Here is a 24,897-nt window from a genome sequence, read left to right on the forward strand (position 1 = left end):
CGCCCGGGGCCGGGGCCCCCAGCCACTCCGCGGCATGTGGGATCTTCCCGGACTGGGGCACGAACCCGCCTCCCTGGCATCGGCAGGCGGACTCTCAACCACTGCGCCACCAGGGAAGCCCAAGGCTGTGCATTTTTTTCAGTCAACAGCAACAACAAAAACTAACAGAACTGAAAGGAGAATTAGACCAAATCAAAATTATATTTGGAGATTTCAACATTCTTCTCTTAGTAATGATAGAACAATTAAACAGAAAATCAGTAAGAATTTAGAAGACCTCAAAAACACTATTAACAAACTTGACCTAAGGAAGCAATACCAGTCCTACACATATGTTTGGAAATAGAGAAGGATATACCACTCAACTCGTTTCATGAGGCCAGCATTTACTGACACTAAAACCAGACAAACACATTATAGGAAAAGAAAATGATGGAGCCATATACCTTCTTAATAAAATTTTAGCATCAAACCCAGCAATAGATAGAAAATAATATATTATGACAAAGTGGTGTTAATTCTAGGAATGTAAGATTGATTTAATATTAAAAAAACTAAGCAATGTAATTTACCACGTTAAACAAATAAAGGAGAAAAACCATATGATCATCTTAATAGATGCACAAAAGCATATGACAAACTTCAATACCCATTCATCATGAAGCCTGTCAGGAAACTATCAAGAGAAAGACACTTTTCAACCCGATAAAGGGCATCTCTGAGAAATCTACAGCTAATATTGTATTTAATAGTGAAAGACTAAACACATCCCCCCTAAGGCAAGACTGTCAGGTCTCAACACCTTTATCCATGATTGTACTGAAAGCCCTAGACAGTGCAATAAAGCAAGAAAAAGAAATAAAAAAGTATACAGATTGGGAAGAAGTAAGAACACTATTCTCAGGTGATGGGATTGCCTATGAAGAAAATCCTAAGGAATATACAGAAAAAGGTTGTTAGAACTAACAATAAATTTAGCAAAGTGAAATTTGTATTTTTACATATTAGCAAGAAACACTTGGAAATGAAAGTAATAAAATAATGCCATTTATAACAGAACAAATTGAACGCGGATGTTCTAGACTGTACACTGAAAATCATAAAACCTTGCTGAGAGAAACTAAAGGAAACCTGAATAAATGGATGAATATACCATATTTCAAGATCAATATCATTAAGATGTTCATTTGTAGATCTAATGCAATCCTAAGGAAAATCAGAGCAAACTTTTTTTTGGTAGAAATGTATAAGCTGATTCTGAATTTTATATGGCAGTGCAAAGGACCCAGAAGAGTAAAAATAATTTTGAAAAAAAAAAAAAGAAATGATTGTAGCAGTTACACTGCTTATTTCAAGACTTACTATAAAGATACAACAATAAAATAAGCATGGTATTGGCCAAAGAAAGACATATAGATCAACAAAACGGAATCGAAAACCCAGAAAAAAAGACATACACATATGCAGCCAATTGATTTTTGACAAAAATGCCATGGAAATTAAATTGGAAAAAAATAGAGACTTTTTAAGAAGTGATCTTGGAATAACTAGATATTCATTTGGCAAACAATAACTTTGACTTTCATCTCATACTATATATAGGTGTGAACTCAAAGTGATTATAGACTGAAAAATAAAAATGAAAACTAAAAAACTTCTAGGAGAAAACATAGGAGAAGATCTTTACAACCTTGGGGTAGGCAGATTTTTTAGAAAGAATTAAAAAAATCACAAACTATAAAAAGGTTAGAAAAATTGGACTTTATCAAAATTAAAATCTCCTGCTTTTCAAAAAATACCACTAAGAAAATGAAAAGGCAAGTCACAGACTAGGAGAAAATATTCACCATACATATGTCTGAGAAAGGAACTGTATCCAGAATGTAAGAACTCTTACAACTCAATAGCAAGAAGTCAAAAAAGTCTAATTAAAAGATGGGATAAAAAGAAACGAAATTGAGTTATTTGTGGTGAGGTGGATAGACCTAGAGTCTGTCATACAGAGTGAAGTAAGTCAGAAAGAGAAAGACAAATACCATATGGTAACACATATATACGGAATTTAAGAAAAAAAATGTCATGAAGAACCTAGGGATAAGACAGGAATAAAGACACAGACCTACTAGAGAATGGACTTGAGGATATGGGGAGGAGCTGGGACAAAGTGAGAGAGAGGCATGGACATATATACACTACCAAACGTAAAATAGATAGCTAGTGGGAAGCAGGCGCATAGCACAGGTATATCAGCTCGGTGCTTTGTGACCGCCTAGAGGGGTGGGATAGGGAGGGTGGGAGAGAGGGAGACGCAAGAGGGAAGAGATATGGGAACATATGTATATGTATAACTGATTCACTTTGTTATAAAGCAGAAACTAACACACCATTGTAAAGCAATTTTACTCCAATAAAGATGTAAAAAAAAAAAAAAGATGGTAAAGATTTAAACAGACACTTCACAAAAGATTTGCAAGTGGCCATAAGCACATGAAAAGATGCTTGACATTACTAGTCACCAGATAACTACACATTAAAACCACAATGAGTTACCACTACTCATCTACTAGATGGGTACAATGAAAAAGAATGACAATACCAAGTGTTGGTAAGATTGTGAAGCAACTTGATCTCTCAAATATTGTTTATGGGAGTGTAAAATGGTTCAACCATTTTGGAAAACTATATGGGAATTTCTTATAAAGTTAAATATCTTCTTTCTATAATCCAGCAACTGCACTCCTAGGGATTACCAAAGAGAAACAAAAACTTTTGTTCACACAAGACTTGGACAAGAATATTCATAGCAGCTTTATTCAAAATAGCCCAAATCTGGAAACAAACCAAACACCTGTCAACAGGTGAGTAGATAAAACAAATTATAATACCTTCATACAATGAAATACAACTTGGCAATAAAAATTAACAGACCACTGGTACATACAGCAATGTGGATAGATCTCAAAAACGTTGTGTCAGGACTTCCCTGGTGGTGCAGTGGTTAAGAATCCGCCTGCCAATGCAGGGGACATGGGTTTGAGCCCTGGTCTGGGAAGATCCCACATGCCGCGGAGCAACTAGCCCGTGCACCACAACTACTAAGCCTGCACTCTAGAGCCTGCAAGCCACAACTACTGAAGCCCGCGCGCCTAGAGCCCGAGCTCCTCAAGAGAAGCCACTGCAATGAGAAGCCCATGCACCGCAACGAAGAGTGGCCCCGGCTCGCCAGAGCTAGAGAAAGCCCACACGCAGCAATGAAGACCCAATGCAGCTAAAAATAAATAAATTAATTAAAAAAACAAAAACGTTATGTTGAGTGACAGAAGGCACAACAGATTACATACTATGTGATTCCATTCATATGAAACCCTAAAAGAGGCAAAAGTAATCTATGTGACAAAAGCAAGTGGGGAAGAGGGAAGGATGACTTACAAAGGGGGCACAAGAGAACTTTTAGTGGATGGAAATGTTCTGTGTCTTGACTGTAGCTGAGGTTATGGGCGTATGTGCCTGTCAAAAGTCACTGACCTGCTACACTTAAATAAGTGCACATTATACTTCAGTAAAGTTGGTCTTAAAAAAGCAAAAACAATGAGGATAAGGATTATACCAGAACTTTGAACAATGTGCTTTGAGCACCATTTTGAATGTATTCTAATTTCACAGTCACATATATATATATATATATATATATATATATATATATATATATATATATATATATGTGTTTACTTTCTTCCTGTGGAAAATAAACCTACTGAATAAGCTGAGTTGATTGGCTGAGTTTAAAACCCTTGATAAGCTTACAATATTAGCCATACTTAGAGAGGCAAGAAACATTTTTATGAAATAAGGCAGAAGAAGCAGGGAGAAAAGAAGGCAACAGGGTTATTGATATTGATCCAAACACGAGGAACTATACTAGGAGAGTCGAATTATTCTGCAGGTATTCTGGTGAGAAGAAAAGACTGGAATATTTTAGATACTCTGGCTTATTAATTTTCTTTTTAAAAAAATATTTGTTTATTTGTTTATTTATTTTGGCTACACCGGGTCTTAGGTGCAGCAATGTGGACTTCTTAGCTGCGGCATGCGGACTCTTAGTTGCGGCATGTGAACTCTTAGTTACAGCAAGCACGCGGGATCTAGTTCCCCAACCAGGGATCGAACCCCTGCCACCTGCATTGGGAGCACGGAGTCTTACCCACTGGACCACCAGGGAAGTCCCTGCTTATTAATTTTCTGATAATTTTTATTAAGATAACTGAAACCAGACTGGCATAGTCCTTCCTGATTTTGTAGTAAGCTATTATGGACCATTTGGGATGCAAGGGGATGAGAGTGGAAAAGACTGGAGGGCATAAAGAAATGTTCTGGCTGTTGCCATGACTGCCTGCTTGCATATTCTGATGCTGGCTAGCTCCCTACTACTGTTCTTTTTTTTTTTTTAATAAGTCAGCATAAAAAGTAGCCAGGTTACATTGACCACACTTTCTCCACAATGTGTACTTCTCAATCTTCAGTCATATTTAAACAGCGAAATGAATAAAGTACAAATCCAGATAACTCCTTTTCCCCTAGACTATGGTTTTATTGAAAATGACTACTCCCCACCGATGAGAAGTTACAGGAAAGCCTGCCCTGTAAGTCACCTACCTCCGATGATGGCTGAGTTTCTGTTGACTCCATTTCTTATAGCCTGGCCTTGTCCTGGGTTATACGGAAAATCAGCACTGGCTATAGAGGAAGAAATGAAAAGACATATATATCATCTATCCCAGATAATTTGACACCTAGTTTTTCATACAACCCTTCAACAGCCTGTTTTCCCAAGTGAGATCTCCATTTCATCTAAACCCATTTTGCTGTTGTTTCCCACAAGAATCACAGCCACTTCAGTGTCTGCTGTTTGCCTTTGTACAAGTCCCAGATGAACAGCGTTTACCTCTTTGGGAGGAGTATTAACAAATCTTAGGACTACATGAGCTGGCCTGTTTTGGTTCCCCTGGCAGACAAGTTTATGTATTAGAATACTTTTTCTTAAGTTTGGCTGAAATCTGCTTGCAACCCACTTTTATCCCTTTCATAACTGGTGGCACTGGAGATACTCGCCAATGAGCTTTTTACAGCTTACAGCATTAGTTTAAAAAGTAAAATCATTAAAAAATACTTTTTAAAATTGAAGTACAGCTAATGTACAATATTCTATAAGTTACAGGTGTACAACAGAGTGATTCACAATTCTTAAAGGTTATACTCCATTTATAGTTATTATGAAATATTGGCTCTATTCCCTGTGTTTATTTATTTTATACATAGTGGTTTTACCTCTTGGCCCCCTACCCCTATCTTGCCCCTCCCCCTCCCTCTCCCCACTCGTAACCACTAGTTTATTCTCTATATCTGTGAGTCTGCTTCTTTTTTGTTATAGTCATTAGTTTGTTGTATTTTTTAGATTCCACATGTAAGTGATATCATGCAGTATTTGTCTTTCTCTGACTTATTTCACTTAGCATAATGCCCTCCAAGTCCATCCACGTTGTTGTAAATGGCAAAATTTCATTCCTTTTGATGGCTGAGTAGTATTCCATTGTATATATAGGTACCACATCTTCTTAATCCATTCATCTGTTGATGGACAGTTAGGTTGCTTCCATATCTTGGCTATTGTAAATTATGCTTCCATAAATATTGAGATTGCTTCCATATCTTGGCAATTGTAAATAATGCTGCCATAAATATTGGGGTGCATGTATCTTTTCAAATTAGTGTTTTTGTTTTAAAAAGTAATCATTTCTTTAAATGAATATCTTACATGGCTCTATTAAAACACTGTACATTTCAGGAATTTGTAAGAGGATAATATCTTATAAGTGTTGAGAAGAATATTAACTGCCTAATAAATTTTCTATTTCTCTCCCTATTTCAACAGGCCTTTGCAGGATGCCTACCATATGTCAGGCGCTATTCTAAGTGCTGGGGATATACAGTAAACAAGAAAAAAGATGAAAATTGTTATTAATGAGAACTTTCCATGCCTCATTGGAGAGTTTGGTTTATATAGTCAAAATACTAGTCTGAAGCATGGATGTGGTTTTAGTTATGACCCTATTTATAGTGAACTGCCTGAAATTATGGGGCAGCTTCCACGTTGTAACGCACACACTCATAGGACACAGTAAGATTTGGTTATCAGTACACATAATTCCCTGACATCAACCGCCCTTCAAAGACTGAGAGCTGTTTTTCAAGGATAAAGGCCTGCACCTTCACTGCGCCTCTGGGGCACAGTTTCTAGGTCTTTCGACATTGTATTTACCTTTCTCTGGACTCTATTTGGTCTACATCCTTCTAAAAAGTCAAAAGCTTCGGAGCTTGTAAGTGGCCTAGTTGGGATTAACACCCAGGTAGGGTTAATTCCAAAGTCAATAATCTTCCCTGTCCTGCCTTTCAAGGGCTAGGAAAACACAGACAGGTAAGCTGGTGAGGAAATACCAGCTTTCAGACGGTTTAGCTTACGTAGGGCCTATGGGAGGAAGAGCCTTTTCTTTGGGGATTGGGGAGACAGACTTGTTTTGTTTGGACACATTGAATCTGAGGTGCCTAGGGGATGTATGGCGATAACTACTAGACATTTGGGTGAGTGGGTCATATCTCTCATCTCCTTTGGATAAACACAGAAATCTCCTGACCCTTAAACATCAATAATATAAATCTTCAAAATATATTTGGTAACAAAAAAATTACAATGGCAATTTTGTCACTATTCTGTTGTTTGGTATTCATGATACTACAAAACTGTTTGCTCTTCTGCTTCAGGTAACACGGATGGTGGGACACAGCATAGTTCCCGCTCCAAAGAGAGCTTTGCGCCCTTGGCCACAAAACTGCAGAGAAACACAGATGCCTAGAGACTGACATCCTCTCTCTGGTTCTCTTGAAGTTATTGATACAAACACTAGTGGAAGGTATGGATGTGACCTGAGATGACCCAAGCAGAATAATAAGAGCTAGAAAAGAACATTAAAAATACCCCAGGATCGCCTCTGTTATAAAATCTGAACTCCTTGACATGGGGAGGAAGGCTTCCCTTGAGACGAATTTCTCTCCTGCCTCTTTCCTCATGGAACCACTTTTCCAACTCAACATTCTAGGCACACGGATTCCTGAGGCTTGAGGGGGACGTGTCTTTGCTCATCCACATGACTCTCTGTCAGGACACCTGGTTCGCCCTTCTTTTTGTCCATTAAATCTTGCCTCTTTCCTGAAACCATCCTCAGCGACCGCAGATGAAGCGTCTGCCCTCCTTCCAATGGCTATCACCTTAACTCTCATCACTCCTTACATGGTATTCATCCTCTTAAAGGCAGGGGCCAATCTTAATTATATTTGCAGCCCCAACGACAAACAGCGCAGACAAGTAGCAGAACTAATTGGATGTTCGTTGACCCGTATGATTAAAATCAGTCCATTAAGATGTGCGTAAACATTTGTATAGCCTCTTCTGATAATAAAGTCCCCCACGCAGGTACAATTTTGAAAGTCAGCTGCCTAAACTCAACTCTACTCTTAAAGCAAGGCAGCATTCTTACTCTTCCCAACAAAGGAAAGGAATATATTGAATATAGAAAAGCTGCTAATGATTCCTGTGTCCACTAGTCTGGTTATTATCAGAAAACAATCAGTGGAAAACCCCCAGGCCCAGCAGAAGTCCTCATGAAATTCAAGGACAGGGTTCTGTGTTTGCATGAGCATCCTTATTTTCCTGGCTTTGTTTATACCTTGAGACTGGTTGTCCTAATGCATGTGAATGCTTACTCCCTGGAGGCAAATCCACTTTATCCTGGCATGCAGACTGATTTGCTACTTTGACAGATATATTTCAAATGATTTCATTGTAACTGTCCTTTCCCCTGGGTACCAACAGACTCTTGGAAATGCACATAAAGAAACATGGAAGCCAAGAGACACAGATGAGGCCAAACCACAAACCTCATCCATGACATGGGCTCCATTCTGCTGCTTACGTGATGCTCCCCCCACCTCACCTCCTCCAAGTTTGCTGGGAGAGCAGAGCCATTTTAGTGGTGCTGGAGTATCGGGGAACCTATATTTTGGGAAACGTCATGAGTAGGTCCAAAGTAGACTTTATTTTTTATGTATGTATGTATGTATGTATGTATGTATGTATGTATGGCTGTGTTGGGTCTCTGTTGCTGTGTGCAGGCTTTCTCTGGTTGTGGCGAGCGGGGGCTACTCTTCGTTGCGGTGCACAGGCTTCTCTCATTGTGGTGACTTCTCTTGTCACGGAGCACAGGCTCTAGGCGTGCGGGCTTCAGTAGTTGTGGCACACGAGCTCAGTAGTTGTGGCTCATGGGCTCTAGAGCGCAGGCTCAGTAGTGTGGCACATGGGCTTAGTTGCTCTGCGGCATGTGGGATCTTCCCGGACCAGGGCTCGAACCTGTGTCCCCTGCACTGGCAGGCGGATCTTAACCACTGCGGCACCAGGGGAGTTCCAAAATAGACTTTAGATATTAAGTCTCAGGACCAGATTTGTGTCGAATAGGCAAAGACTGTATTCAATACACTTTTCTTCTGGGTCCCAAATGACACTTGTGGACAAAGAATGTCACCCGTCAAAGGATGTTGCTGCCATCAAGCCATCAGCCACGCCCACCCCCACAGTGCACCCTGAGGAGATTCAGGATGGAGAAAACAGGATACTGGCCCTAGATAGTTAAGGTGCCTATCAAAGGAATGATCTCCGTGAGGCCAGACTCTGGAATTTTCCCACACATAAAAAATTGCTAACTTCATTAACTTGAGATGTCTGGTTTTTCTTTAATTAATAGTAATCTTTTGATGTACCAACTACTTGTTTGGTTGCAAAAACTCCCATATACCCGGGCCCCTCCTTAACCTCTTCGGAGCTGCCCCTCACAGTTATTTGAGAGTCTGTCTCCTGGGCTTAAGTCCTCAGTATGTCCACTGCATAAAACATAATTCTCAACTTTTTGGTTGTGCATGTTTTTTCTCAGTTGACACACTACATGATAATGCTAAAGTGTGCTGCTATTCCAGCACTGATTTAGTGTCTCCTGGAAGCGTGTTCCTGCTTATTTCCCCTGCACACATCCTGTTTGTCTGGTCCTCCCCTTTACCCTGACAGACCGTGTTTCCTTTGCCCCATCAGCCAGAGATCCGCTCTCCTTCCCGCCGCCCCCCAGCAGGGGCAGGCAGACATGTTGCTGCAGCAACCGATGGGGCGGGTCCTTCTCCCGTGGACATGCCTGCTAAACAGCTTGGCCGACGCTGCAGAGCCCACAGAGAAGGCACGTGCATCCCAGGCCCCCAGACACACCCGGACGGTTCCACACACAGACAGCCTCCCTTCCCATCATCTCTGTCTTCAACCTGGGAAGCAAGCTGAGAGCTCAGTGCTGGTGCACCTGCCCTTTCCCTTCCTCCAACTTCAGGTTGGGAAAAAAAAGGGAAGAACACACACACTCTGTAACAGCAGGCCCAGGGGGAGCTGTTCCTCCTAATCATACAGATATAGTAAGATGGTCAGAAATTAGGACAGGGTGAGTAAAAATACACCTTCTTACCCCCAAAGAATAGATACCATGACTGTTTTATTCCACTTCTAAAGGCCTCTGCCTGCCCTTTGCTACATTCTAGGAAGACTTCATCAGGAAAGCAAAAGACAGTCTAATCCTTGCCTCTTCTGTCCGTGTGCCAGGCGGGGCGAGGGGGCGGCCCTCCTCGGGCAGCTAGTTCTGAGCCTACCCCGTACCTGCCGCCAGGTGAGGGACATCGCACAACAAAGACCCCCAATCATCACGTAGGTGATGGATGCGTGGTAAAGCTCTAAATTTTAGGACTACATGAAATTACTCATTACTTGGACTATACTTTCCTCACATATAAAACTCTCTGGGGCCCAGAATAGCAAGTGTTCGCTGTGGTGGAATCAGCCTAGAAGCGTTTTCCTTCTACCATAGAGCACAAAAGGTAAATTTACATGAAATTCAAGTTTTGGGAGCAAGCTGTTTAGGAAATAATATTAATAGCACTTCCTACAAGTCAGGCACTGTTTTAAGTCCTTTTCATGGATTAGCTCATTTCATCCTCCTGTGAACCTTGTGAGGTTGGTGTATTCGTCCCATTTTGGAGGCTGAACACTTGGCTGAGGTCCCACGACCAAGAAGTGGCAGAGCCAGGAATTGGCTCCAGAAACCACCTGCAAGGCACTAAGCTGAAGTGCCTCTGATGAGGAAGAAGGGGTCTACACTGGCTTTACCAAATCATCACCATCATTAAGGCGACCAACTCATTTGGCCCAGTTGTTTTCTCTGTGGTTGGTGGGCTGTCTGGGGAGGCCCACAGATGTCTAAAGGCTTCTGACTGCACTTGTCTGGCTTCAAAAGTGAGCATGTGAGGCATTTTACCTGACAAAGATAATTCCACATGATGATAGCATCAGCTGAGCAATGTGATAAACTAAGAACTCTGAACCAACATCGTAGGAAGAGAAACCCAATATTCCAGATACAATTCCCTATGGGCGCAAATGGCACAGAGAGAATGGTTATCACCATTAGGGTAACACTTGTGAAATCATGAATAGTGCTAACTGTGCTTTAAAACATTACTGTCAGATTATAATTTTGACTGCCTTTACAGAATGTGAAAAATTAAGAGGGGAAGTTTCAAGGCAGGTACTTAAGTACAATACGCTGATTTAAAAGAGATTCATAAGAATGGAATATTAAAAAGAGATTTGAATTCTTTAGCCTTAAATTTCTTGCCTGTCTCATTGTGCAGGTAGGGAGGAAAAGCAGTAGTAAAGCATTAAAAAAAAAAATACAAGAGGTGGAGTCAAGATGGCAGTGTGGGAGGATGCGGAGTTAGCGTCTCCCCACAACTAGGGTGCCTGCCGGCTGCTAGTGGGGGACTCTGACGCCCAAGGAGATGGGAGGAACCCCAAAGTGAACCAGTAGGACGTAGGGGGACCGATGGGGGGAGGAAAAGTGGAGGCAAGACAGGATCAGCACCCCTGAGGCCGGGAAGATCAGGAGATGCAGGCGGGAGGGACTCTCCCGGAAGAGGAGGAGCGGGAGCGGGACAGAGGGCGATCGCCTGGCCCACTCGGGCTGGGGAGCCTGCTGAGCTCCCAGGCCGGTAGCCCTCCTCCAAAGCCCCATCCAGGCCGTGTGGGTCTTGGGCGCATAGGAGGGAGGCCAGGGAGATCAGGAGAGGCAGGCCCTCTGGGAGAAGTGGGAGAGGAGTGGGGGGCAATTGCCCCACACACTCGGGCTGGGGAGACTGCTGAGTTCCCAGGCGATCCCCTGCCCTCTGAGACCAGGAGTGGGGGGCACACCTGGGCCCCTTCTGTTCCTTGAGCCTAAGCCCCACCCTCCACAGCCCCCAGGGCCTTTTCCAGCCCTGTGGGACCTGAGCATTGGCCCCACCCACCACCCAAACCTTGCCCTTGCTTAGGCCCCACTCTCGACAGCCAAGGCCTTCCTGTCCCCCCGCTTTTTTTTTTCCCTCCTCCTCTTTTTCACTATTGTGATACTGTTGTATGTTCTGGTTGTTGATTCATCTATATTTTTATTTTTATATTCTTCCTAACATATGTGTTAGTTTACTAGCCTAATTTTATTTGTCATTTTGTTTTTTTTTTTTTTTTTTTTTTTTCCCCCCGGTCTTGGTTCACAACACCACGGTCAGGCTGAAGCTCCTGCAGTGGGAGCTCCGAGTCTGAACCACTGGACTAACAGAACCTCAGACCCCAGGGAATATTCATTGGAGTGAGACCTCATGGAGTTCCTCATCTCAGCACCAAGACCCAGCTCTACCCAATAGCCTACAAACCCCAGTGTTGGAAGCCTCAGACCAAACAACCAGTAAGACAGGAACACAATCCCACTCATAAAAAAAAAAAAAAAAAAAAGAGGCAGCAAAAAAATATGTCACAGATGAAGGAGTAAGGTAAAAACCTACAAGACCAAATAAATGAAGAGGAAATAGGCAATCTACCTGAAAAAGAATTCAGAGTAACGATAGCAAAGATGATCCAGAATCTCGGAAACAGAATGGCGGCACAGATTGAGAAAATACAAGAAATGTTTAACAAAGATCTAGAAGAACCAAAGAACAAACAAACAGAGATGAACAACATAATAACTGAAATGAAAAATACACTAGGAGGAATCAATAACAGGATAACTGAGGCAGAAGAACGAATAAGTGAGCTGGAAGACAAAATGGTGGAAATAACTGCCAAGGAGCAGAATAAAGAAAAAAGAATGAAAAGAATTGACGACAACTGCAGAGACCTCCGGGACAACACTAAACACACTAACATTCGAATTATAGGGGTCCCAGAAGAAGAAGAGAAAAAGAAAGGGTCTGAGAAAATATTTGAAGAGATTATAATTGAAAACTTCCCTAACATGGGAAAGGAAATAGCAAAGAGAGTCCCATACAGGATAAACCCTAGGAAAAACACACGAAGATACATATTAATCAAACTAACAAAAATTAAATTCAAAGAAAAAATATTAAAAGCAGCAAGAGAAAAACAAAAAGTAACATACAAAGGAATGCCCATAAGGTTATCAGCTGATTTTTCAGTGGAAAATTCTGCAGGCCAGAAGGGAGTGGCAGGATATATTCAAAGTGATGAAAGAGAAAAACCTACAACCATGATTACTCTACCCAGCAAGGATCTCATTCAGATTTGATGGAGAAGTCAAAAGCTCTTCAGAGAAGCAAAAGCTAAGAGAATTCAGTAAAGCAAACCAGCTTTACAACAAATGCTAAAGAAACTTCTCTAAGCAGGAAACACAACAGAAGAGAAAGACCCACAAAAACAAACCCAAAACAATTAAGAGAATGGTAATAGGAACATATATATCAATAATAACCTTGAATGTAAATGGATTAAATGCCCCAACCAAAAGACACAGACTGGCTGAATGGATACAAAAACAAGACCCATATGTATGCTGTCTACAAGAGACCCACTTCAGACCTAGGGACACATACAGACTGAAAGTGAAGGGATGGAAAAAGATATTCCATGCAAATGGAAATCAAAAGAAAGCTGGAGTAGCAATTCTCGTATCAGATAAAGTAGACTTTAAAATAAAGACTGTTACAAGAAATAAGGAGGGACACTACATAATGATCAAAGGATCAATCCAAGAAGAAGATATAACAATAATAAATGTTTATGCACCCAACATAGGAGCACCTCAATACATAAGGCAAATGCTAACAACCATGAAAGAAGAAATAGACAGTAACACAATAATAGTAGGGGACTTTAACACCCCACTTACACCAAGGGACAGATCATCCAAATGGAAAATAAATAAGGAAACACAAGCTTTAAATGACACAATAGATCAGATAGGTCTAACTGATATTTATAGAACATTCCACCCAAAAGTGGCAGAATACACTTTCTTCTCAAGTGCACATGGAACATTCTTGAGGATAGATCACATCTTGGGTCACAAATCAAGCCTCAGAAAATTTAAGAAAATTTAAATCATATCAAGCATCTCTTCTGACCACAATGCTATGAGACTGGAAATCAATTACAGGAAAAAAAACTGTAAAAAACACAAATACATGGAGGCTAAACAGTGTGCTACTAAATAACCAAGAGATCACTGAAGAAACCAAAGAAGAAATTAAAAAATACATAGGAACAAATGACAATGAAATCACGATGACCTAAAACCTGTGGGACGCAGCGAAAGCAGTTCTAAGAGGGAAGTTTATAGCAATACAATCTCACCTCAAGAAACAAGGAAAATCTCAAATAAACAATCTAACCCTACACTTAAAATAACTAGAGAAAGAAGAACAAAGAAAACCCAAAGTCAGTAGAAGGAAAGAAATCATAAAGATCAGAGCAGAAATAAATGAAATAGAAACAAAGAAAACAATATCAAAGATCAATAAAACTAAAAGCTGGTTCTTTGAGAAGATAAACAAAATTGATAAACCCGTAGCCAGACTCATCAAGAAAAAAAGGGAGAGGAAGCAAATCAATAAAATTAGAAATGAAAAAGGAGAAATCAGAACCGACACTGCAGAAATACAAAGGATTATAACAGACTACTACAAACAACTATATGCCAAAAGTGGACAACCACGAAGAAATGGACAAATTCTTGGAAAGGTACAATTTTCCAAGACTGAACCAGGAAGAATTAGAAAATATAAACAGACTTATCACAAGTAATGAATTGAAACCATAATTAAAAATCTTCCAACAAAGAAAAGTTCAGGATCAGATGGCTTCATAGGTGAGTTCTATCAAACATTTAGAGAAGAGCTAACACTGATCCTTCTCAAACTCTTCCAAAAAATTGCAGAAGGAGAACACTCCCAAATTCATTTTATGAGGCCACCATCACCCTGATACCAAAACCAGAAAAAGACATCACAAAAAAAGAAATTTATAGACCAATATCACTGATGAACACAGATGCAAAAATCCTGAACAAAATACTAGCAAACAGAATGTAACAGCACATTAAAAGGATCATACACCAAGATCAAGTGGGATTTACCCCAGGGATGCAAGGACTCTTCAATATAGGCAAATCAGTCAATGTGATACACCACATTAACAAATTAGGAATAAAAACCATATGGTCATCTCAGTAGATTCAGAAAAAGCTTTTGACAAAATTCAACACCAATTTATGATAAAAACTCTCCAGAAAGTGGGCATAGGGGGAACCTACCTCAACATAATAAAGGTCATATATGACAAACCCACAGCAAGCATCATACTCAATGGTGAAAAACTGAAACCATTTCCACTAAGATCAGGAACAAGACTAGGTTGCCCACTCTCACCATTCTTATTCAACACAGTTTTGGAAGTCCTAGCCACAGCAATCAGAGAAGAAAAAGAAATAAAAGGAATACAAATTGGAAAAGAAGAAGTAAAGCTGTCACTGTTTGCTGATGACATGGTACTATACACAGAAAATCCTAAAGATGCCACCAGAAAACTACTAGAACTAATGAATGAATTTGGTAAGGTTGCAGGACACAAAATTAATGCACAGAAAGCTCTGGTATTCCTATACACCAACAATGAAAAATCAGAAAGAGAAATTAAGGAAACACTCCCATTTACCACTGCAACAAAAAGAATAATATACCTAGGAATAAATCTGCCTAAGGAGGCGAAAGACTTGTACTCAGAAAACTATAAAACACTGATGAAAGAAATAAAATTTGACATAAACAGATGGAGAAATATACCACTTTCTTGGATTGGAAGAATCAATACTGTGAAGATGACTATACCACCCAAAGCAATCTGTAGATTCATTGCAATCCCTATCAAACTACTAATGGCATTCTTCACAGAATTGGAACAAAAGTTTTACAATTCGTATGGAAACAGAAAAGACCCCAAAGAGCCAAAGCAATCTTGAGAAAGAAAAACAGAGTTGGAGGAATCAGGTTCCCCAACTTCAAATTATACCACAAAGCTACAGTAATTAAGACAGTATGGTACTGGCATAGAAACAGAAATATACATCAATGGTGAAAGATAGAATGCCCAGAGATAAACCCATGCACATATGGGCACCTAATTTATGACAAAGGAGGCAAGAACATACAACGGAGAAAAGACAGCCTCTTCAATAAGTGTTGCTGGGAAAACTGGACAGCTACATGTAAAAGAATGAAATTAGAACACTACCTAACACCATACACAAAAATAAACTCAAAATGGATTAAAGACTTTAAACGTAAGATGAGACACTATAAAACTCTTAGAGGAAAACATAGGAAAAACTCTCTTTGACATAAAGCACAGCAAGATCTTTTTTGACCCACCTCCTAGAGCTACAGAAATGAAAACAAAGATAAGCAAATGGGATTTAATTAAACTTAAAAGCTTTTTGCACAGCAAAGGAAACCATAAACAAGACAAAAAGACAACCCTCAGAATGGGAGAAAATATTTGCAAATGAAACGACAAAGGATTAATCTCCAAAATACACAAACACCTCATGGAGCTGGATATCAAAAAAACAAACAATCCAGTTAAAAAATGGGTGGAAGACCTAAATAGACATTTCACCAAGGAAGACATACAGATGGCCAAGAGGCACTTGAAAATATGCTCAACATCATTAATTATTAGAGAAATACAAATCAGAACTACAATGAGGTGTCACCTCATGCCGGTCAGAATGGCCTTTATCAAAAAATCTAGAAAGAATAAATGCTGGAAAGGGTGTGGCAAAAAGGGAACCCTCTTGCACTATTGGTGGGAATGTAAACTGATACAACCACTATGGAAAACAGTATGGAGGTTCCTTAAAAAACTAAAAATAGAGCTACCATATGACCCAGCAATCCCACTACTGGGCATATACCCTGAGAAAACAGTAATTCAAAAAGAGACATGTACCATAAGGTTCATTGCAGCACTATTTACAATAGCCAGGACGTGGAACCAACCTAAATGTCCATCGACAGATGAATGGATAAAGAAGAACAATGGAATATTACTCAGCCATAAAAAGAAACGAAATTGAGTCATTTGTAGTGAGGGTGGATGGACCTAGAGTCTGTCATACAGAGTGAAGTAAGTCAGAAAGAGAAAAACAAATACCGTATGCGAATGCATATATATGGAATCTAAAAAAAAAAAAAAAAAAAAAAAAGGTACTGATGAACCTAGTTTCAGGGCAGGAATAAAGAGATAGACATAGAAAATGGACTTGAGGACATGGGTTGGGAAGGCGAAGCTGGGGTGAAGTGAGAGTAGCATCGACATACATACACTACCAAATGCAAAATAGCTGGCTGGTGGGAAGCAGCAGCATAGCACAGGGAGACTGGCTTGGTGCTTTGCGATGACCTAGAGGGGTGGGATTGGGAGGATGGGAGGGAGGCTCAAGAGGGAGGGGATATGGGGACGTGTATGCGTATGGCTGATTGGCTTTGTTGTGCAACAGAAGCTAACAGAGTATTGTGAAGTAATGATGCTTCAATAAAGATCTATTAAAAAAAAAAAGCTAAACATACAATTATCATATGATCCAGCAATTCCACTCCTAGGTGTATATCTAAAGGAATTGAAAGCAAGCATTCATCAGCACTTGTGTGCTGATGTGTATAGTAGCATTATTCATAATGGCCAAAAAGTAGAAACAACCCAAATATTCGTCCATGGACAAATAAAATATGGTACATACACTGGAATATTTTCCAACCATAGAAAGGAATGAAGTACTGATACATGTTACAACATGGATGAACATTATGCTAAGTGAAATAAACCAGATACAAAAGGACAAACGTTGTATGATTCCATTTCATGAGTTACCTAGAGTAGACAAATTCATAGAGACAGAAAGTAGATTAGAGCTTATGGGGGACTGGGGAGAGAGGAATGGGGAGTTATTGCCTATGGTGAAAACTTCTATTTGGGATGATGAAAAAGTTTTGGAAATAGATAGTGGTAATGGTTACACAGTATTTTGAGTGTGACTGATGCTACTGAATTAAACACTTAAAAATGTTTAAAATGGCAAATGTATGTTATATATATTTTACTACAATTTTTAAAAGATTAATAATGTAATATACCAAAAGCCATTGAATTGTACACTTTAAATGGGTAAACTGTATAATATGTGAATTATATCACAATAATAACTGGACTCCACATGCAAAGGAATGAAGTTGGACCCCAATTTCACACCATATATACAAAAGTTAACTCAAAATGGATCAAAGACCTAAATTTCAGAACTAAAATTATAAAACTCTTAGAAGAAAACATAGGCATAAATCTTCATGATCTTGGATTAGGTAATAATTTCTTAAATATGACACCAAAAGCACAAACAATGAAAGAAAAAATAAATTGGACATCATTGAAATTTAAAACTTTTGTGTTTCAAAGGACACCATAAAAAAAATAAAAAAGACAACCCACAGGTTAAAAAATATTGACAAATATATATATCTTATCTGGGGATAAGGGAAATAACATATCTAGAATATATAAAGATCACTTACAACTCAATAATAAAAAGACATGCCCAATTTTTAAAGTGGGCAAAGGATTTGAATTGGCATTTATCCAAATAAGATATAGAAGTGGCTGATAAACATATGAAAAGTCATGCAATATTACTACCCTTCAGGAAAATGCAAATCAAAACCACAGTGAGATACTTCATACCCACTAGGATGGTTATAATCAAAAAGACAGACAATAAGTGGGAGGTACAAACTATTGAGTGTAAGATAGGCTACAAGGATGTACTGTACAACATGGGGAATATAGCCAATAGTTTGTAATAACTGTAAATGGAGTGTAACCTTTAGAGTTGTATAAAAATAAAAGATAAAAATAATTTAAAAAATACAGAACATAAACGAGGTAATTGTGATTCTTATTTACTAAATTTCAAAGTACGTAAAATTGTAGACTTTAGGCTCAGAAACCAATTGCACATAAAACACACATTTAAATGCATATAAAAATAAACCGAGATTGCCTAGCAGAAAACTCCCCCAAAATGAAAGGCACCAAATGCTTCAGGTTGTCATACACCAGGGACCAAAAAATTAGATAGTAGCTGACATCTAGAGAAAATATTGCCATGGAAAGCACTGGGCTTCAGCATCTAATGGGATAATTTGAGATACTTCAGCAAAACTGCTGCTATTAATTATAATTTAATTTAAATTGCAATGTTCTTTTTGTAGTGGAGTCTGCACTCCATGTTGTAAATATGTCTTTGTTCTTCCCAGTTTCTTTGCTTCCTTTCACTTTATTCACTCTCTTCAAATCTGAGCTCTATAGCAGAAAACAATTTTTTTTCAAACTGTTTTAGCCATTCACTATTGACTGATACTTTGGAAAGTCCTATGAAAACAAACTGTTGTCAAGTAAGATGCTGAAGATCTCAGGGGACGCTCCTTTATTTTCAGAGAGGCTATTGCTGATCACATTTTCAGGAGGGGGAGATTTCTCAGGGCCGCAGCAGGATGTTAGCCACAGGCAAACCCTGTGTGGCAGGACCTTGATGAGCCTCAGTTTTGTTTCTACTACACCCTTCACTTCAGTTTCTACAGAAAGGTGACCAGCCAGAATTCCAGAGCCCCAACAGTGAAGAGAGTATGAATTTTGGGCTTCGACGTGGGAAGGTAATCAAGCCTTACGTCTCCAGCTTCTTAAAAGAGCGGCCAAGTGGCAGCTGCTTGCTCCAGTGTCGGAGATCCAGTGACCAAAAGAGGCTAATTTGAAAAGAAACAGGTGAAAAGAAACAGAATAAAGGAGCGTGCCGTCCTCTACTATAGATCTTGACTGTTTAAATAATGCCAACTTTAAATGAAGGTACTGAAAGAACAATCGATTTTTACTAAATTCCTTCCTTCCATCGGTTTTTTTAGCCAACTTCTAAACGGTCTCAGTTGCCTTTCGGGAAGGAGATCCACTGATACTCCCAAATGAGGCTGCCATTGCATTCTTTTGTCTGATTAACTGTAGGAGGTATTTGGATTAGAATACCTAGGTGCTGGCCCTCACACAGGGCTCCGGAGGTCAGGGATGAAGCACCTCAGCCTTGAGTAACTAGGAGAAGGGGGTTCATTGGCCTCGAGTGGGTTGTGTAGGCTTTGTCTTCCTCTGTATACCTCATTCTGATGTGCCTTGAGGAGAAAATAAACTGATTCCTGAGTGCTTTGGTTCAGAGCTTTCCAACTTGAAGCCTCCCACAAACCACCTGGAATCTGATTAAAATGCAGATTCTGAGTGCCTTGGGCTGCGAGCCTGCATTTCTGATGGGCTGCGGGGGAGTTTGAATACACACCTCACTTTGAGTAGCAGAGGTTTAATTGAGACTCCCGGTGATTCACATCTCCTGCTGTTCCTGTGCATGTGTGTTTTCATTTAACATGATGCCTGAGAAGGAACTGAAATAATTCCTTCTGAGGCCTTGTCTTTTTTTGGGGCGTGGCGGTGCGCTGACTCATTGTGTGCTTTTAAATGATCTGCATGACAGAATGCCCCTTGGCTTCATTTCCTTTAACCCTATTTCTTTTTAGTCTTGTGAAAGCTACTAATGGAACCCCGCTTTCATTTCTGAGGACAGTTCTTTAGTATTCTGAATGTAGAGGGGGAGAGTCTATTACTGCTCAATATTAAGAGCAGTCTAAGAAAAAACAGCCAAGGAATTTAATAAATAGTTATCTTAGACATGTCCTTGGAGACCTTTCCTGATTTAGAATAGGTGATTCTCTAAAGCATGCGCATCAGGGAGGAAAAATGTAAGCAGCTTTTGGCAGGAAAGAGCTCATAGCAGGGGGCACCCTTTTGTCTTGTCACTAACCTTAAACCAGGCACCCATGTTCCACTCATCTCTAGCCCTAGCACACCTTTCAAATCTTTTGCTCACACACCTTGCCTAATCTGTTGGTTCTTTCTGTGGATCAAAGAAGTGAAGAACAAGTAATTAACAGATGACCAGATCTCTTCGGGATCTCATGGGCAAACTGTGTGAACAAGGTAGCATCTAAGGAGATGATGTATCACGAGGAGTGCACAAGCCTGCACACAGTGGCGGACGGGGACGACTCTGACCTCCCCCATCTCAGTGATTCACTGAGATGACTTTCCCTTTAAACTTTCACGGCCGAGCAGAATCTCCAGAGGTGGTTTTTTGGGGAAACCGAGTCCACCATCTCCCCAGACTGCGGCATTCTGATTAAAAGCAAGTTTCCTTTCCACCAACATTTGTCTCTCTCGAGTATTGATTTTTCGAGTGGCGAGTGGTGGGACCCAATTCGGTACCATTGTGATGTCAGCACGTAGGTTCTTGATGGTACGGATGCATTCACAGGCATATATGAGAGAAAACAGATTTTTTAAAAAAATGCTGGGTTGTTGGTTTCTCTGGAGTTTATTGATTTCTTTTTGGAAAGAATTCTTGTCTCCTTGCTGCTGGTTCTTGTATGGGTGGGCTGTGCAGTGGCAGAATGCAGTCCGCTGGGTGGAAAGCCTGAGCCCACACAGGAATGTGGTGTGTCCAGGGTCCCATAGCACCAGAGTGACTGATTCTCACTTGGTGAAATGCTGGGTCACAGTTATGATGGTTACCAAGCCAGGTGAACACGCCTGCTAATACAATTTGTGGGTTCCTTATCAGCAGGGCAGTCTCAGCCAGAATTGTCTGCTGATTCATGGAAACAGCCTCAGTTTCTAAGGAGGGGTTAGTTGAGAAACTAACAATGGTAAGAAAGAAGAAGAAAGCAACCCAATCACAGTGAGTAAGCCAAAATATGTCTTTTAAAGACATTCCCTGATGTATTCCACCTTTTCTTCTAGACTGTGATCAAGACTTGGCACCATTCAGAAGACCAACACGTCTTCAGGAGACCCTGGAGCCACTGCCTTCAAATTTCTGCTGAGAAACGCATCCAACAGGCACCATGCAGGTCCCAGCAGAGGCTTTGGACTTGGCAGAATTGGTTGTTTGGGAGTTCAGTGAAAGTAACTTTTTTTTTTTAATCACCTAAAATCTAGTCAGAAGATGAGTTTCATCATTTGTGAGAATATTTAAACACATCTAATCATTTGAGGAATCAGGCAAAGATGAAGGGTCTTCTTTTACTCCCCCTTTGTGGAAATTTCTTGTAAATTCAAAGGCCATAATTTGACTGTGGATGGCTCTTTTGGAAATGCCTAGACATTACTGATCTTGTTATCATCCTATGTCTTTCAAGGTAGTAGAATGAATAATAATATGCATTAAAAACATCTAATGTTCTGCTACAACCTCTGTATCTCAACTTGCAGACGATGCTGCCTTCAGTGGAAGATGATGATTATATTCCAGCTCTCTGTGGACCAGCTCCATCAATATCCACGGGGCTTTGGCTTGGCAGGATGTCTGTGTTGTAACTGCTATTTTATCTAAATGTAAAACTGACCCTTTTTGTTCCTAAGTGTTTGGAAACCAGTACAGAGAAGAGGACAGTTTCTGAGAACACAGTGGTATATGACCCAGATCACAGCCAGCCGAAGGGATTCTGCCTCCTCTGGGGTCTATTAGAGGGGAGAACAAGCAAAACTAAAGGGCTTTAAACATTAAGTCTCTCTATATATTTTAAGTCTTCTATCAATGTCCCGCTGGGCTCTTGCTTTGGAAATACTTTTTCCGGCTGCATTAGCACAAGTGAAAGTTTAACATTTCAGCCCCAAGACAATGTCTTTTCTTCCAAGGTTGATCTCAGAAAATAGAATACACAACCCCCATGCTAGGTATTTTCATTGTTTTTGAACTGTTCTTTCCTTGAATTAACCTCAGATCTCAAAAGGCAGCTGTATTTTCTGGCTGGCAGGTGGAATGGCCATCAAAGAGCATCTTGTGAAACAAATGATCCTTGTTCATGAGAGCTTCCTGACGTTCTCCCACAAACAGATGCCTCCTTGGTGCTGGCTCACGTCAGTATCAAGATAACGTGATAATCTTCCAGTACCAGCCACGTTGCTCTGTCATAGCTCTTCTCATTCATGTCAACCAAGTGTGAAATAATACTGAATTGGCTCTAGCAGGCTTGGGGATGATTTCTTCCAAATCAAAAAAGGGATAGTGGAAATAAAAAGGGAGGTATATTTAGTATCAGGGGTTTACCTACAGACATGCAAATTACTGATGATTTCAGGTTTCTGCATTATACTGAAGGGATGACAGAAGACAGGAAGACAGTTCAGAGTAAAGAACTGGAATCTTTTTACATTTAGATTCAAACGTTTCATTGAGAGAAAGGAAAAGTGAGAAAAGCAATGAATCAGAGCTGAGTATACCCGAATTTTAGACCTGAGGATGTTATTTTCTGTATACTTTTGAGCAAAGTGCTATACATACTGGGACCCACTGGTTCACAGTCCTGACAGCACATCAAGACTCTCTCCGGATGGGGAATGGAGAGGAGGCGTCAGGGTGGCCAAAAAGCCCCGCAGGGGACGCTAATGCATAGTCGCTGCTGCGGCCACTCATTAGATGTTTACTGTGGGAATGAGTACATTTCCTCTCCGAGTTGCACTTTTAAAAATCTTTAAAATGTGGTTAATAATGTCCACTCAGACCACGTAGAGCTACTGTCAGGATAAAACAAAACCATGCACTGAAAGCATTTCAGCAATTGAAGTTATTTACAAATTTATCATTTCTGTCTTTATACTTACCCATTTCCTAAAAGTTAAAATTCCCAAGTAAATTCTTGAAAACCACTTTTAGCCTTTTCTCGTGGGGAAATTTCACAATTAATCTCATTCTCTATGTTTAAAATAACTACACCCCACATTCATATGGATTTTTATGTACATTTTACGTTTTAACATAAAATCGATTTTACTTTTTTTTTTTTTTTTTTTTTTAAGCCTTTCAGGATTGTTCCCAGGCAGGAGCTCAACAGCAGAATCAAGGATCCACCCGATCTTTAGAAATTTCTGAACAGTCTGTGCAGAGCACAGAGAATTGAGCAAAGATCTTCTCAAATGAGTAAAACAACTGGCGTTGGGTCAAAAACTTCATCTAGCATAATGTTTCTGCAACTTCAGAAACCACAGGCAGGACACAGGCCCCGAATTGCCAGCAAAGGCAGAATCGGCACTTGTAGGTGGTGACTGGCAGGGGTTCCCCAGGGAGGATTCACACGCAGGGATTTCCGTGAGAGTCTTCTGGATGACAAGTCAGAAAAGGAAGTGGCCCCAGATTAATTCGGAATATTGTGTTCCCTTGAATGGCCCAAGTGATATACAAGGATGTTCAAAAATGCAGTGTAGTAGGAAAAGTTAGCACGGGGCCCTGCCTTGACAGAGGCAATGACAGACACAGACATCAGTGGACAACCCTGAGCTCAAACTGACTTCACATTCATGGGCTTCTCATAACATTGCCCTGCAGAAGAGCGAGACAGAAATGAACACTGTGACTCGCTGCAGTCCGTGGTTCTGCCATCAATAGAGAAGTTGCTATAGCAACGTGCACGCCTGTGTCACCTGCCCTTCCCAGCCCCACACGATGGAGGTGACAGCTGAGAGTCCTGGCAGGCGTGGGAACAGGGAGAGAGGTGTCTCTAAGGATGGTGCCAGGCAGGGGGGTGGTCAGAGGGTGGATGGCTTAGAGCGGGGGCTGGACAGAACCCCAACCTCCTTGGGCTTCAAAATCTATTGTATGGGACAAAGGGAAAGACAGACAGAAAGAGAGGGGGAGGAACTGGGATTAAAGAGAAGCCCAGATGAAGGAGGAATCAAGGACCTGGGAAGTTACCCCAAAGCTGGGTGTTTGTGCTCCTTTGGATTTTCCCACAATGGCGTTGAACAGTCCTGGTTAGGAAAGAACAGAAGCCTGAGTGAAGGCAGCCCCAGACACGGTCAGGCACGTGGGGCAGTGTGCAGGGGATGTCTGGTGCTGAAAGGGGATCAAACCCCACCGCCTTTCACTTTAGCCTCTTAGGTGATGTTTTACCCCATCATTTCCTCACCTGCTCCACTGCTGTGGGAACACACGCCTGCCAAACCTGTTCTTACAGTGATGTCTGAAGGCTCTGGCATTTAAGGTGGCCTCCAAAGACTGTTCAGGTCCCTTCGATGAGAGTCTAGTTAAAAATATTCATGCCAAGGGCTTCCCTGGTGGCGCAGTGGTTGAGAGTCCGCCTGCCGATGCAGGGGACGCAGGTTCGTGCCGCGGTCCGGGAGGATCCCACATGCCGCGGAGCAGCTGGGGCCGTGAGCCATGGCTGCTGAGCCTGCGCGTCCGGAGCCTGTGCTCCGCAACGGGAGAGGCCACAGCAGTGAGAGGCCCACGTACAGCAAAA

At 40.7% G+C, this 24,897-nt stretch overlaps 1 protein-coding gene across 1 annotated transcript in view; it reads right to left on the reverse strand.

Annotated features, from left to right (window-relative positions):
* CNTNAP2 (contactin associated protein 2) overlaps positions 1 to 24,897 on the reverse strand; it is a 62,558-nt gene that overhangs the window by 940 nt on the left and 36,721 nt on the right. The window contains exon 4 of the mRNA XM_007469884.1: positions 4,654 to 4,734. Coding sequence (XP_007469946.1) covers positions 4,654 to 4,734 — 81 coding nt within the window. The remainder of the gene's footprint in view (positions 1 to 4,653; positions 4,735 to 24,897) is intronic.

This window comes from Lipotes vexillifer, unplaced genomic scaffold, assembly GCF_000442215.2.
Source record: "Lipotes vexillifer unplaced genomic scaffold, Lipotes_vexillifer_v1.1 scaffold472, whole genome shotgun sequence".
Classification (NCBI taxonomy): Eukaryota; Metazoa; Chordata; class Mammalia; order Artiodactyla; family Lipotidae; genus Lipotes; species Lipotes vexillifer.